General features: G+C 32.6%; 1 protein-coding gene across 2 annotated transcripts in view; it reads right to left on the reverse strand.

Annotated features, from left to right (window-relative positions):
• The window catches only part of LOC148607867 (putative E3 ubiquitin-protein ligase HECTD4), a 55,850-nt gene that overhangs the window by 29,162 nt on the left and 10,605 nt on the right, over nucleotides 1–16,083 (reverse strand). For both annotated transcript variants that reach the window (XM_088544395.1, XM_088544394.1), the window contains exons 13-31: nucleotides 15,350–15,470; nucleotides 14,793–14,912; nucleotides 14,269–14,325; nucleotides 13,801–14,022; nucleotides 13,199–13,308; nucleotides 11,724–11,925; nucleotides 10,634–10,753; nucleotides 9,985–10,089; nucleotides 8,056–8,219; nucleotides 7,565–7,744; nucleotides 6,611–6,797; nucleotides 6,196–6,297; nucleotides 5,680–5,768; nucleotides 5,003–5,184; nucleotides 3,909–4,017; nucleotides 2,033–2,168; nucleotides 1,415–1,581; nucleotides 827–973; nucleotides 124–305 (exon numbers count right to left, since the gene is read on the reverse strand). In XM_088544395.1, the coding sequence (XP_088400521.1) occupies nucleotides 124–305; nucleotides 827–973; nucleotides 1,415–1,581; nucleotides 2,033–2,168; nucleotides 3,909–4,017; nucleotides 5,003–5,184; nucleotides 5,680–5,768; nucleotides 6,196–6,297; nucleotides 6,611–6,797; nucleotides 7,565–7,744; nucleotides 8,056–8,219; nucleotides 9,985–10,089; nucleotides 10,634–10,753; nucleotides 11,724–11,925; nucleotides 13,199–13,308; nucleotides 13,801–14,022; nucleotides 14,269–14,325; nucleotides 14,793–14,912; nucleotides 15,350–15,470 (2,702 nt within the window). The remainder of the gene's footprint in view (nucleotides 1–123; nucleotides 306–826; nucleotides 974–1,414; nucleotides 1,582–2,032; nucleotides 2,169–3,908; nucleotides 4,018–5,002; nucleotides 5,185–5,679; nucleotides 5,769–6,195; nucleotides 6,298–6,610; nucleotides 6,798–7,564; nucleotides 7,745–8,055; nucleotides 8,220–9,984; nucleotides 10,090–10,633; nucleotides 10,754–11,723; nucleotides 11,926–13,198; nucleotides 13,309–13,800; nucleotides 14,023–14,268; nucleotides 14,326–14,792; nucleotides 14,913–15,349; nucleotides 15,471–16,083) is intronic.

The raw sequence follows: 16,083 nt of genomic DNA on the forward strand, positions 1-16,083 counted from the left end.
AATAAAATCCCGAAAAATTTTTGTGTTTTCAGTTTGTCATATGATTGGAGGTTGTTCTACTACATGTATTTTAAATGGATGGTTTCTGTTAACCCCTACATTCGTAAATGGAACAGTCCTTACCATCTTCTGTTTCCCACATGACACATCTATTGGCCAGTACTTGGAAGCCTGCCCAGGCCATAACAGATACTTTATTATGTGTTGTCTGAGTCTCTTTATTATCCAGTCTATAGTTAGCCAAACTACATAGTTTGTCTAGTAGATGGACCAAACCTGATCTAACCAAACACTTTTCTTCAGCTCTGAAATCAAATAATAAAGATGAGAAAATATGAACATAAACTATATCTCTTCTTATGTAATAGAATTGTCTACTTTAATAACTAGTAGAAATGTGTCCATTCATAGGACATGAATGCCATTGTAAAATCCAAACAAAATGTAACAGCACCAAGTTGGAAACCATACACTAGTACACAGTACTTTTCATGCAGCAGCTGCAAACAAATTTCAAATCATTCCAAAGAAGAAATTTTAGCAGACTAAAATGCATGAAACAGATACACATATTAAAAGAGAACATAGTAAAAGTATTATTCCTGAAGCCTACAGACAGAGCATAAAAAGAATCATAAAACAGATGGAAAAGTACAACAAAAAACAAAAAAAAACACACATATATTTGCAGCTTATGGGTTTTTTTTCTCTGGAGTTATACTATTGTATTGCATTGAGCTGTTCCAGCATTTAACTTCCACGAGAATCAAGTGTTAGAGATAAGAAAAGTTTTCTTGCCCACTATCTATATTTAAAATTATCCCACCTTGTATATGGTATAATACACATCAGACCAATGCTATTACAGCATGCTATGGGATATCTGGCCGCCAGTTGAACCAATGACGTCATAGTCTCAGAGAAAGCTTCTCTTACATGGTTCACCATTCCACCACATGTCAGCTCATCAACACTGAAAGAATGTTAAAGATTATATAACTTTCACGTTCAAATATCTTGTGCTCTAAAACAGTTAAATAAATCCATTACTTTGTGTCAAGGGCAGGAACTCCTCAAAACTTTCCTGAAAATTGATATACAGTTTTTAATTCATTGATTGCAAACTTATTTGAAACACTCCAAAAATAAAAACATCACAACCAAACTTTCTTTAATTGTAATAGAATTATAGAGGGATTTAATTACAAAAAAAAAAATTTCTGTATCGTGCAGCTTGATACAACCGCAAAGGTAACTGATACAGCTTTGAATTTAGATTTTGACTAAATATTTGAGACCAGAAAGGTTTCTGAGTCAGTATAAAAGTGGTCAAATAACAATTAAAATTTATTTGGTGGCATCTTTCTACCTTGTATTTTCAGTAAAACTGATATCAGAAGACAATTGAACTTACCAAGGCCCTCTCTGTAAAACAGATGTAACAGCAGCAACTAGATGTGTTGTACCACCTACTCTAGCAGCAGCAGTCAGTAATTCTTTCATGTGAACTAATGCCTGTTTCCTGGTGTGACCACGCCTCCATCTGGTCTGGGCAGCTGACAGAAAGTCTTTACTGGATATCTGTATTGAAGAATCACATAAGTCAATATTTACATAAAATTCTTTTTAGTTAGTTTATCATTGTTTCACAATCTTTTAGATATTCATGTATAACCTATCTAATGATTTGTAAAGACAGATTTTCTATGTTTTTTTTTTAACTATATTTTCCATTTATAATAAAGTACCTTTAAAGTGTTTTACCTACCAACCTATCTTACCTAAGTACCGTATAGCAGGTAATTTGGCAGGGTGCTGATTTTGGCATATTTTAGCGATCTTTCTTAAATTTTACTCTGGGCTTAAGTACTAAGTTAATCACTTTGCATCTGCCAAAATTAGAAATACCAACATTTATTGTATACCTTTTTACCTCCAAATTGCTAAATTTTACACCACCAAAATAACACACTATACGGTATACTTTTCATGAAACTGGAAAACTCCCATATCTAATAATAACTTGACTTACAGCTTTTTCCGGATCACTGCCAATGAAAGAGAAAAGTTGTTCTATCACTGTGACATATGGTGGTCTGTCACGTTCTTCTTCCTCCACAAGATCCTGTAAAATATGGACTGGTCCCTTCCTGTGTTTAGGTTGTCTCCTGAACAAAGTAAAATGGCTACATTTTTAACTTTCAGAAACAGGCATGAAAGAGGAATTTAACTATGAACCATTCTGAGTGTTGAGTGTTGTGTAGTGAGTATTTCCATTCTTATTGCAATAGTAAAAAAGGAATACGCAAGCCCATACAATATTATGTTAGAATGCTGCCAAGTACTTATTTGTTGATTCTAATTTTTGTGGTTTGCCATTTGTTTTAAAGACTAATCAAGGGAACCAAGATTCTAGCGGTAATCAAAAGAATGTAATCCAGGGACAAAGACCAGACATGGAAAACAGACAATCACAACAAAGAACATAAAGTAACTAAAATAATATGTACTAAGTTACAAAAGTAAATGAGCAACTCAGACTCCAGTAAAAACTGGAAGCATGGACAGGTGCACAGATAGGGTAAGCTTTCAGGGTTTTTTCCAGGATTTTGAAAGCTTTAGTCACTTTCGAGCGAGAAAATGAGGACTATTTTAATGTTTTTTTTGTTTTTTTTAAGTGTATTTGCATTTGACATAAGACATTTTAGATTCATCTGTGTGAAGACATGAAATAAAACTTAAATGTACATGTACATAGCATATGAATAAAGTACATAATTTTCTTCCACTGTTATGCAAGCATGTTTTCCAGAGAATCCAAATATCATGCCTGAGATTTAATTAAAAAAGAAACTCCCCAGCTTTTAAGAATTACCAAAAATAGAAATCCCTTTAGACTCTTAATCTTATACATTTATCAGGAGCATACATCCCTGGCATAATTATAAATGTATTTCATATATTTAAAAAATGCTGTTTTCTCCATTGCCACCCTTGTACAAACACAGAATACATCTAGCACAGTGTAGATATAGAACTGCCTTAACATGCACCAATGCTACTTTGGACAAATGTAAATATTTTCAAATAGGCATTTCCCCTATTGTTACCTCATAAGATTCTATTTTTAGCAAAATTTTCAACTGTACATTTGGGATCCAGACCGAGTTAATGATAAATTTATGTCATTATTTTTCTGTAAATAAATTTACTATTGGTCCCTCAGAGAGTTGTAATTAGGTTGGGGGTAATAAAATTGTCACTTTCGCCACTTGAATAAATGTTGGGCTTGCAGCTCTTAATGTTTTCTTGTACGATTTCAAGTGACGAGACTAGATTATTTTCGTCATTTTGAAAAGTCTTTCGATCAACGAAAATGATGAGCCCTAGAAAAATCACTTGGGTAAGCTTCAAATTCATGGATTCTATTAGAGTATTTAATTAAGAACCTGAATTTGGACCAAAAATTACGAATAAAATGATAATTTATCCACAATATTTAAATATTTGGCGAAGACTTACAGAAACCTTGATAATGAAAAATGTTAAAGTTTTCATACTCAATTTTAGGCAAAATAATGGAAAATAAAACGTCTTCCCATGAATCAAAAAGTAAGATTTTTCTAAATATCTCATAGCTTTAATCCTTAAAACAATAAAAAAAAAAAAAAAAATTGCAAATCACATGTCTATCCCACTTTTAGTCCAGCATTTTAAGTCCCATTTCTCCAATAGAAAACAATAAAAAATGAAAGGCAGCATTCTATCATCAAGATAAATATATTCTACCTAAGTGTTACAATACTGCTAAAAAAATGTTTCATATCATCAAATGATGTGTAAATGGGTTGACAGAGAGCAGTACATCATAATTTGTCCTTTTAAAAGATAGGTGTATAAAAACTTACTTGTGTCTTAATTCCTCCTTGGTTGAATCAACCCCATTAGGAGCAGACATACTTCTAGATAGGCTGTAGTTAGACAATATAATATCTGTTTCTGATCGGACCATTTTACCTAGAACAGAAACCTTAATTAGTACAGATTTTTATCTTAAATGTCGAATTTAAACTAAATACTGTGAGCAAGCTCACATGAGAATACACACCCCTTTAAATGGAATTACGTGTTAATTAGGAAACCCTTTATTTCAAATATCTCCCTTCAAGTTCTCCAACAGTATTTATATTCCATCATACAAATCTACATACGAAGCCCGAACTGCCTATGAAACTTCATTAAAATCGACTGAGTGGCTTAGAATAGGTTGTGCTTATAAGAAATGTGGACAGATGGATGCATGGACGGATGAACAGACAAGGGAATTCCTTTATAAGTTTGGGTAGTACAATTTGTGACCATAAGCCCGTATTTATATAAAGTTATGTTTAAAGATGCATAAAGTTTTCCATGTGTGCAAAGTATAGTTCGTACCCAGTTATCATTTAAGTGGGGCTACATAAGCAAGTAGATATTCAACAATACATACAGGTATCTGATTGACTCCTTAATGTGAAATGACATGAATGTGGCAAACATAGTTTTCACAGGAAATCCAAACTATAATACAAGGTACAGAGGCATGTACTAATAGTCTTTTGTCAACATGGAAACAATCGATTTTTTACAGTGTCAAACACTTCATGTTGGGTACATTGCCTAGATATGAAGCAGCATTTGTGATAAGAGGGCATCATGTGCTGTATATCACAATTCTGCTAAAAATGTCCAATTCAAATCAGATATATTTACAAAATATGTATAAAAGAATGGCTGATTAAGATTCTAAATATCATTATTAATAAAAATGTCTCATTTGAAATAAGGGGTCTACCAAGTGCAAATTTTCTAGGTAACTAAATTATTCATATTTGGAATATCTGGACTAGGAATGTAACATAAAAAAAACTTACACACAAACAATTCACCATTTGTGCCAGTAACACCAACCTAAATTCTACAGACAGACAGACAGACTTGAAATGATTGAAAATATCCCTACCTTGTTGTGATGGGTCCATGACAGACCAGTTTCTACTATAGGGTACTCCTCCCTGTGGTTCTATATTAACTTGTAGTAACAGATCCAGTCTAGACATTAACCCTTTAATAATGTGAGAGGTGAAGGTCATAGGACAAGTCTCTACAACTTCATCTCTTGCAAGGTCAGCATCAAACTTCTCCCTAAAATAAACACATTAATACTTTATTATCAATTATAAGACTGGATGAATCTTGATTTCTTTCAAGTTGAGACTGTTACCTTTCAAATACTGTTACACAGGATTATTTCCTGGTACACTTTTACTTTATTTCATTTTGTACACATCATATCCAATTATAATGGAAAACTTTTCAACCTTGTAGGATACACAAGATTCAAAAGGATGACATAAAAGAATGTATAAATATATACTGTAAACTTATAAATTTTTACAGTAAACTAAGTTTCTTTAGTTCTGCAGTTGACAAACAAAGCCAATAAATACTACCAGCGCAATGGACTTTTACAGTATGCATTGTGGTACGCTAATCAATTTTTTAAACTGTGAAGTTAATACCTGAAAATATATACATTTGACAGAACCAGCATAAATTAGCAACATGGAAATTAATCCGTTGATAGTATATAAGTGAATCTACTAAATACATGTAGTCAACAACCCTAACAGAACTAACCTGAGAGCTTTCACTGACTTCTCAAGGTCACTTTGATCTAGTTGTAATTCTTTCACGAAACATAACATTGTTAACTCTTTGTATCTGGACTGTAAAGAAACGAATCTCATATGACACAGATTAACAATATGAATCTACGAAAGATTATAGACAATTGTTATCATTAAAGATCATCTATTTCTTGAAATTTAAAATTAAACTAAAACTGTGAGGGAGCACACTGAGCGACACCCTTAAAGAATAGAATATTTAACATCCTTTTAGAGATACTCCTATAAAATAGGTAAAACACTTAAAAACTATAAGTTGGATTACCTCCCTTTAAAAGCATCCATCTCAACAACTAAATTTGATGCTCAACCTTCATATAAAGTTTCTTCATATTCCATTAAACTGTTAAGGATTAATTATGCTTACAAGATGTATGAATGTACAGAAGTTATTGCTATATACACACAAACTTTCTTTCAAGATTGACCCAATCCTCAGGAATCACTTTGATAATATTCTCCCTACCTCCTGTAAGTGGTAATCATGAAAGAAAGGAGGAGAGTCTATCTTATCCTGTCTGTGATCCAATACTTCTCTATGCCATCTCTGCTCGTGGTCAGCTAGACTCTACAACAGGGAATGTCTTCTTTTACATATGTATAATTACCATATACATGTACATATAGGATTAGCAGATTTTTTTCTCTAAATCTTTCATGATACACACAATTTCTTCTGGTTTGAGAAAAAAAAATGATCCATTTAAGATTAATTTGCTTTAACAGAAGCTTCCCAAAGTTTTAAATTTAAATCAAAATCCAGGTTTACACTTGCTCTTGATGTAGTATGACCCTGGTTGTCATATTAGCATAAAACGACAATAAAACAACCAATCAAAATCATATCTGACTTAATGGAGAACATATAGACACAAACTTACCTGTAACTGCCTGATTAATGCATCAAGTCTTTTATAAACTTCCTGTAGAACTGCTTGTAACAGCATATATTCCTCAGATCCATGGTCTTGTGTGGTTGGTAGATGGAGAACTGTATCTGATAAGGAGAGATGCTTTATCACTGTGGATACAATCCTCTCCTCTAAGATGTTTGGTTGGATCACTTCACTGGAATTCAATGATTAAAGACCATTCAAAATTTTCCACTCATGATATTGTTTTTAATTCAAAGTATATACATGTACAGAATACTGTAAAACAATTTATTTTCACATTTTAAATTCAATTCCACTGTTATCCAGTTTCGTTACTTACACTCTCTCAAAATGTATTCCATAATAGTGGGACTTAATATCAGTGATAAATTTTTGCAGTTTTTTCTTGCTGACTAAGCTAGCCAAAATAAGTCAGTATACAGCATTGCATAACCAGATAAAAATAATTTTTTCGATGAATGCATACCATTAAAACTCAAAACCTGGCCTTTACAGGAAACATATCATAATATTAACATCACCATAAACACAGAAAAACTAAAACTGTTAAATAGTTTTAATTAAATTTATAATTTGTCTGTGGATTTTCATCAAAAGGTAAATATGACAAAAATACATGTACTGTCAACATTAAAATCATATTTATTTTATGTTTATGACAAGGAATTGAATGATGTGGTGTACACTTAATTACCTGCATAAGAAGTTTTTTTTTCTTTCAAGTTCACAAGTTATTTTCAATTGTGTACATCAGTATTGAGATTACTCTCTTCATTTTAAATGTGAACCATCAAGTCAAAGTAAAAGTTAGAAAAAATGTAACAAAAATTGTTTGTCAAACAAGCTGAAGTATAGACTAACATTTTGCTATATAGCCCAATATTTTAAGTATAATAATCATTTAGACCCTTATGACAACTGATCATACACCAAATTTACCGTATACTTGGTCTCAAAGTTTGTGCATGTTTCTGACAAATCTTTCTTAAATTCTGTATGACTTCTGATGGAAGCTTAATTCTTGGCAGAGCACTTTCATCTAGTATACTTGTGTCTTGAGAGGAGGAGTCTGGTGAAAATCCTGGAATTGGCTTCCCTGTATCTGACTGCCATACACATCTAGAAGTGAAAGTAGGAGATTACCATTTGTGATAAAAGGGAGCATTTTCAGTTGATAAGGAAACACTTCCAGTGGTCAAACTGCCACTGAATCATTTAATCCACTATGAAAATTTCTTGAAGGACCATACATACATTAGTACAGTTCATAGTGTTATCTGAAAATAAGCTTTTGGAAAAAACCTTTTAAACATTTGGTCTAGAGACACAATAACAAACTAATTGATAATAAGAACACTTTCTATAAAATCAAAACAGCCCCTTTTTATTTTGGAGCAAAAAAATATATTCAATTCTATAACTGTTCAAACCTTTGTAAAAGTTTTGACCTCAGAAGATGTGTACAACTGGTTTCCTGTTTAGATTTTTCTGGTCCCTGGTACAATAACTGTAACATGGAGCAGGCCAAAACAGACAATCCTAATGCTAAATCAGCCAGAAATGGAAGTCCAAGTGAAACCTCCTCTGTGGATTCCTTGAAAGCAAGAAAAAAATGTGAAAATTCTAAAGAGTTCATTAATTGAAAAAAAAAACAATAAAAAACTTGATATGATATAATATGAAGTTGGGCGTCAATCCTCGACTAGCATAGTAAAATCTCTCCATTTTCCAAATCTTTGTCCATCTAAGTAAGTTGCTGACCTGTCAGAATGGAATTTCCCCCACTTTCATCTTTTTTTTTAAATAATAAACATTTATTTTTTGCATATCAAAAAGTTTTGTATTTTTGAGTCCTAATCTTAATTATGTTAATATACATGTATATATATTTTTATTTGATATTGGAGTTCATATTTAAAGTAAAAATGTTTAACTGCATTTTGACCATGTTTAGAATGAGAATGATGGTTAATTAACTTTTGATAATTTTATCAGATGTTGCAAATAGTATAGATGCCAACCGCTTTCTGATACAATCAGTAAAAAGAATTGTGTTCAGTAATCTGGCACTTTTGTCAGTAATCATCATTAAAATTGAAATTTTTACAAAAAAGCAAAGCTGTAGTTTCGTTCGCTTTTAAAAAACAATAAGATTTATCTTAAGCAAAATGGATAACATTTGTGAAACCTGACAGCACTGCATGATCCAAATCCCAATGGCGCTTATTTCAAAGGTATCTGTGAAGCATCTAAACTATCAGAATAGGTTTCCTAAACCCTGAATGGCTCGAAGTGGAAACGATTGGAAACCAACAAATATTAGATGTAAAACCATATATATTCTACCCGAAATTTATAAAAATTACAGAAAAATTGTAAACGCTGGCACCTATGTAAATTGTTACCTGAGCAATCAATCAAATTATGTCTCTAAACTCAGTGCTTTTTGTACCACTAGAGGATTGCCTATGTTGTGAATTTTATATTAATGTATTTTTATCTATCAACTTTCTCCGATACTGAACATTCATCATTATGGTTCTCCATCAAGTATTATAGTTACTGGTATATAAATTGTTTTGATTATGTCTCCATTTCATTGACTCCGCTAAGCAAAGCATGCACCAGAGCTCACAGAGTATCAAATTTGTATAAAAGCTAAAATTAACTACGTTGTAATTCAGGTCGAAAAAAAGAGTTGAGGTACATAGTAATCTAGTGTTATTATGCTGTGCTGCTCACAATTAAACTATTGTGATAACATTCACCCTCACAACAGCCTATCTACATTTTATTTCTTCACTGAAAATGACTATGAACATATGCAAAATGTTTTATATTACTAGAAGGAACTATATAAATCATTTAGTTCCTTTTTTCTCAGGAAACAGTTTAACTGCGCCCTGAGTGTACACATGAACCCCCATGTGGCTTTATCTCAGAAAACAGTTTACCTGTGCCTTGACTGTATACATAACCCCCATGTGGCTTTATCTCAGGAAATAGTTCACCTGTGTCCTGACTGTACACATGAACCCCAACGTGGCTTTATCTCGGGAAATAGTTTACCTGTGCCCTGACTGTACACATGAACCCCCATGTGGCTTTTTCTCAGGAAATAGTTTACCTGTGCCCTGACTGTACACATGAACCCCCACATGGCTTTATCTTGGGAAATAGTTTACCTGTGCCCTGACTGTACACATGAACCCCCATGTGGCTTTTTCTCAGGAAATAGTTTACCTGTGCCCTGACTGTACACATGAACCCCCACATGGCTTTATCTCGGGAAATTGTTTACCTGTGCCCTGACTGTACACATGAACCCCCATGTGGCTTTATCTCAGGAAATAGTTTACCTGTGCCCTGACTGTACACATGAACCCCCACATAGCTTTATCTGGAGTATTATGTTCTCTTCCACTTCTCATCTCAAAGGAAAATGTAACTGTATCACCTTCAACCTGCAAGGAAATTTTGGTTGTCCATACAGTTAGATCAACAACCAGACGTATGATTTAGTTTCTTAATATTTAGAACCAATAGGGAAAGTCAAATCTCACTTTGAAAAACAAGAGGCTGTCAAATTGACAGCAAACTTAATTTTCCAGCAAAACCCCATGTTTTTCCACAACTGAAGAAAGATCATAACAAATATTATGAAATCTTTCATATGTTTAATGAAATAACCTAACTAAATATGAAAAAAGAATATTCAAAGGTTTTCCTAAGTTCCAGCATGGACAAATTTTGATAGCAGCAACCCCCCAACCCCAATCTTGCATACATCAGCAGACTAATAAACAGTTTTTTCCTTTGGAAAATCCAATAAACAATTTGACCTAAAGTGAACAAATAACTGCTGAACAGAAACAAATCCGGACGAAAAATTGATAAATTCATCAAATCCATCTGGTCGTTTTATTTCTCTGCTTCTTATTAACAAAACTCAGTGAAAATATCAAGAGAATACATAATTTTTTTTACCCAAACCAAAATTACATATACCTTGACCAGATCTTTAGGCCAGCCTGACCCCAGAACACTTCTACTACCAAATCCAAAGGTATTACCACCATACTCTGCCACCTTCTTCGAATTAGTTGTAGGACCAGCATACAGAACAAGCTGAAACAAAGATCAGTTAATTTAGTTTCATTAAGAAGATTAGAGCTTACATGTACTGTAAAAGTACCATTGTTCTTGGAGTACCAATTTTCATGGTTTTTGTGGGTGAGCCAGACAATGAAATTAGGTTTTCAACAAAAATGAGATTCCTATTGATGTGTATACTAAAAACATCAAAACCATGATTTCAAATATCCATGAAAATGTGAAACTTCCCTAATCCACAAAAAATGGTATCCATGATTAAAGCACTTTCAAAGTATATCAAACAAAAGTGCATTACCTTTCCATTCACAGGACCCATCCTAAGCCTCACTATTTAAATATGATGGCTTACTATGCTTGAGGTATCAGTCTTTCTACAAAATATCATTTGACAATCTCTTTTGCTCCAGCTGTCGACACATACACACAGACAAGTTTCTCAAGAGTTTATAGTATTCTCCTTTTACCATTCAATCATTAATCTGAGATTTAATTCATTTGATTCATCAACTATTGAGCAGATAAAGTAAAATTTGGTCTATATAAATACTGGATATTGCCAGGATTTATTTCATCAAGAACTTTAATTGTTTTATTGGCATTATCCTCTTTTTATTCTATTTAAATAAGCAAATTTCTTTTGAGAAGAACACTGTGTTTGAACAATGCTTGTCCCAGATACATATACATCAAATCAAATTATGGTAAAGAAACTCACTTGCAACATCCATACAGTTGTTAAAATGTAATGTTAAAATCACAATGACTTCTCTTATATACCTTATACAGTAGTTCTCAATACAATGGTAACATTTGTTCCTAAAAAAATCTTACCTTGTCATAATCATACTGAGCAGTAAAGATACCAACTTGCAACATCCATACATTTATTAAAATGTAATGTCAAAATCTCATTGACTTCTTTCTAAACAGAGAGGTTCTCAACATGATCAACAGGAACATTTTTTTTCCTAAACAGTCTTACCTTGTCATAATCATACTGAGAGGCACACCGAGGATCAAATCTGAGGTACAGACATCGAGCACCTGGTATATGGACTGATTCCTTCAATTTGTAGTTATCTCTGACTGGATGAATACTCTCTATAGATTTCCCTGAGGACCATGGTGCTGGAATCTTCAGTCCAGCTAAAAATCCTTCTTCTTCCTTCTCCTTCAGGTCACAACTGAAAGTTATCAAACAGATTGATTATGTAATGATCCTACAGACACAGTCAAGAAGTAAAGGTTTAAAGGGGTTAATATAAGCACAAAATGGTAGCTCTAATTCCTCTATCAGCCAAGTCTTTTAAACACACTACTGTAAGTATTTTTAAATTTGTTTACAGTGAACTATTTGACACTAACTGAAAGTTAAGAAATTTTCATGTAATAATTTTACAAAAAGATATTTGAACATGCCCTGCAACCACATACCTAGAATGAAATGTTCTGCTTTATACAACATAATACAGTCAGGGTAATTTTTGACATAACATTTAAGCTTGATTCAGCTCTAAATTCAGATTGTGATTAAATGTTCAATACAGCATAAGTTATGAATAGAATGAAAGTAGTCAAAAGTACTTTGAAACTTCCAATTAGACATAAAAAATATTATATAAAAGTTAGAAAATTCTTATTTCTGGCCCCTTCCCCTCCTCATTTCTAAATGGTTACGGCAATTATGCCTTAATTAAATAAACTCCTTCCCTTGTTGGTATGAAACCACATGGAACAATTTCATAGAAATCTATACATTTTGATTCAATACATTGCCTGTAAAAAAATGCACTTTTTGCCCCTTGATTTCTTTTACAGTTCAGGTCGTAACTCAAAAAAACCTTGTTAGTATGGAATCTTCTTTTATGACTTCATAGATATCTACACATGTATACTGAACTTAAATATTAAGGTTTTTAAAATGCTTCCTATTAATCCCTATTTTGGCCTCAAATACAATTAGACCCATCACTTGATTAAAGCATTCCTTTTAGTGTGTGAAAACTTGTAGCATAATTTAATAGAAATTCATACACATTAACTCAAGCTTTATTCTGAAACAGGTGTATGCTTGGATTTTTCCCTATTCAGCAAACAGTAATGGTTATAATACCCAAAATTTACCCCATCCTAACCCACACGGTATTGAACCTTGTGATACAAATCAATGGAGATCCATACACTTATACTTTTTAAATTTTGTAATGCTTGAAAAATAAAGTGTATCAGGAGAATATGGACAAAGACAAAAGAAAATATTCTGAACTATTTGTGACATCATTAAATTTCAAGTCCATTGTGCCATGTAAGTTAAGAAAATTTGTGGGGTTAAATCTTTTTAATGTTTACTGGTGCAAAGGCCAGCCCTGATCCTAAAATAAAGGCAATTCACCAAAACAAAATACCCAACAAACTATTTAAAGTTATCATTCTATGTGCTTTACGACTTCAACATACTTCTCCAGGTTAACAGCTTGTCCTATCAATTCAGCCACATCTGTATCTGTATCCTTCTCAAAGATCTCCTGCTGAACAGCCTGCACCTGACTTTTCAGCAACAAAGCAGCCTTAATAACAAAAGATAAATGGTGATTAGGAAATGAAAAAATGAAACCAAATTTCAAAGCTTAACCTGTGAAAAAAGCCCACAAGGTGATACCCTCAACTTTCCTCCCCAGAAACCATATAGGAAACCCTTAAAGTCATTCTCATAGAAATGCAAAATAAGAGGTGTACAATGGCATCATCTAATAAAGAATGTGTCCAAATTTCATTAAATTCCATTCAATGGTTTAGAAAAAGAGATGTGAATAGAACCTGGTGACAGATGGATAGACAGTATCCTTATTATATACCTCCTGCTTTATCAAAATAAATTTTTCTTAACTAAATCACTTAGGGGCTATTTTACACAAAATCCTGTTCCTCTAGGATGGCACTGTTTCAAAATCTCAATCACTGACAGAAATGTGTTTGGTTATATGTATGTAATGTTCATTCTTATGTTTTTTTTTTTTCATTTTTCTATATGCTGTCTAGAAAGTGAAATAGATACCAACCTGACTTGTGAGAACAACAAGATGAACCAGCTGTGACATCAAATTATCTCCGAACTGTAAACATCTTAAATTAGGATGTGTCATGGCAGTCAGTAAAACAGGAAGTAGATGTCCAAGAACTGTTGCCTTTGCAAGTCTTTCAAGACCTTGTAACCAGAACTCCAAGTCTTCTTTGTGTTTAGATATAACTGTATTACATGTGTCTAACAAAACCTCTAAAACCTGAAAGAAAAATTTCATAAGCATTATTCATTAACATAGAAAAACTGGTGAATGACAGTTGTTTTGAAAGGAAAATACTTAGTGGTGTAATCTATTTAAACTTCACAGGTTAGAGTACAGGATCTAACAAGAAAACTTGTTTTTAGATATTATCAACATTTAGCTTAAGCTCTTTCATTTTAAAATTGTATTTTTCATATACAACAACAATTTTCCTATCCATAACTTTAACCATATATTTCCAACCTGATAAGATCCTTTGAATACTTGTGATGCCATATTCATGATTGACACTTGTAGTTCCTGCAATGTAAAAGAATTTAACAAGATACAAACAAAGAAATTCTAGTTTCAAAAGTTAATCAAAACAGACATTGTTCAGTCTAAATCATTTGGAGGAGTTGTTATCTTTTTGACAATTTCACCATTTCCATTCTCGTTATATTCATGTTTTCATGCTTCTTCAAATAATAGCTTGTCTTAATCCATAAGTTTAGTGGGTCTTGGTTCAGACTGAGGCAACAAGTACAGCCCCAAAGAAGCCCACAAACAGACAAATGATAAAAAACTTTATTTCAAAAGAGAGCTTCCATTAGTGAAAAGAAAACCTTGTTGAAGTAGAATGCCTAAAAGTGATTTTGAGTTATCACACAAAATGTGGACAGACAGACTGACTTACAGTGAACAATTTAAAAATTAGCCACACAATTTAAGAAGTATCATTCAAAAAACTGAATACAAAACATAAAGTGTATGGTCAGCATACTTACATTCAGAACTGTTTCTTTCTTTGTGGAATCATCACCATCAGTCTTGGATTTGCATAGGATGGCTTCTCTTAGTAGAAATGACTGAATTGACATCATGTATCTGAGACATGATGATGCAACCTGAAACAAAAGGGAAATACATCTATAGATAAAATAAAATTCATAACTCTGTTTTCTAAATGAAGTATTATCAATTAACATTTGAAAATTAAAACTTTTAATCACATGCATAATTTCAGAATGCAGTTTTCATAACAAAAGTGATATACTGGTACTTGTGACTTTGAGCTCAGCCATTTAAATAAAAATATTCCAGTGCACTAGAAATTCAGATGTTTTCTGCTTGAAGTGGGAAAGTTTGGCATGAAAAGTAACTGTCCCAAAAAAAAAAAAATGACCTGTCAAATTTACAAGTACAATATTCTCTCTGTTATATTTCACTTGTCCTCAGTAAAAGGAGATGGAAATCCTAGAGCAAGTCCTAATCTGTTTAAGTTATTTAAGTAAAACCATCCAGGGGACTTAACATTGTAGCTGTCTTATAACAATACACTTACAGGAACATCAGCCAAGAGTTCTTCAAACTTGGTTTTCCCCATAGAGACAGATTTCTTTAACAGGTCACATGATTCCTTCACTGCTATTTTCAGAATTAGATTGACTGTTTCACTGTTAAAACTGTAATGCACAAATATAAACTACAGTAAGAGCTTTCAATACCCTACCATATCTAAAACATACAAACGTAATTTGTCACATTTTTAAAATACAGTAAGAGCTTTCTATACCCTACCATATCTAAGACATACAAATATAAATTGTCACATATTTTAACTATAGTAAGAGCTTTCCATGCCCTACCATATCTAAGACAAACAAATATAAATTGACACATTTTTAAAATACAGTAAGAGCTTTCTATACCCTACCATGTCTAAACCATACATTAACAGAAGTCCCTCATCACAGTTTATTTGAACTTTGAACCTGTGTAAACTGAACACCACACTTAACCCAACAAATCCTTATGTCCAGAATGGTTCGGTTTAGGCAGATTTCACTGTATACATATCAATGTTATGCAACTGTTATCTTGCATTTGTCAATATTTCTATGGTCTTCTTCATGCCAGTCCATTGCATAATTCATTCAATTATATTTGCCTATCAAATGTCTGACTTAGTAGAAGATTTGAGCCATCTGAAATATGAAATCTTTAAATATCACAAAAACTTGTCTTTGTTTGTTTTTTGGGGTTTAACGTCCGAGCAGCAATATTTCAGCTATATTC

The sequence above is a fragment of the Perna viridis genome, chromosome 9 (assembly GCF_037379345.1).
Source record: "Perna viridis isolate PV_CMFRI_1.1 ecotype Kerala chromosome 9, ASM3737934v1, whole genome shotgun sequence".
Classification (NCBI taxonomy): Eukaryota; Metazoa; Mollusca; class Bivalvia; order Mytilida; family Mytilidae; genus Perna; species Perna viridis.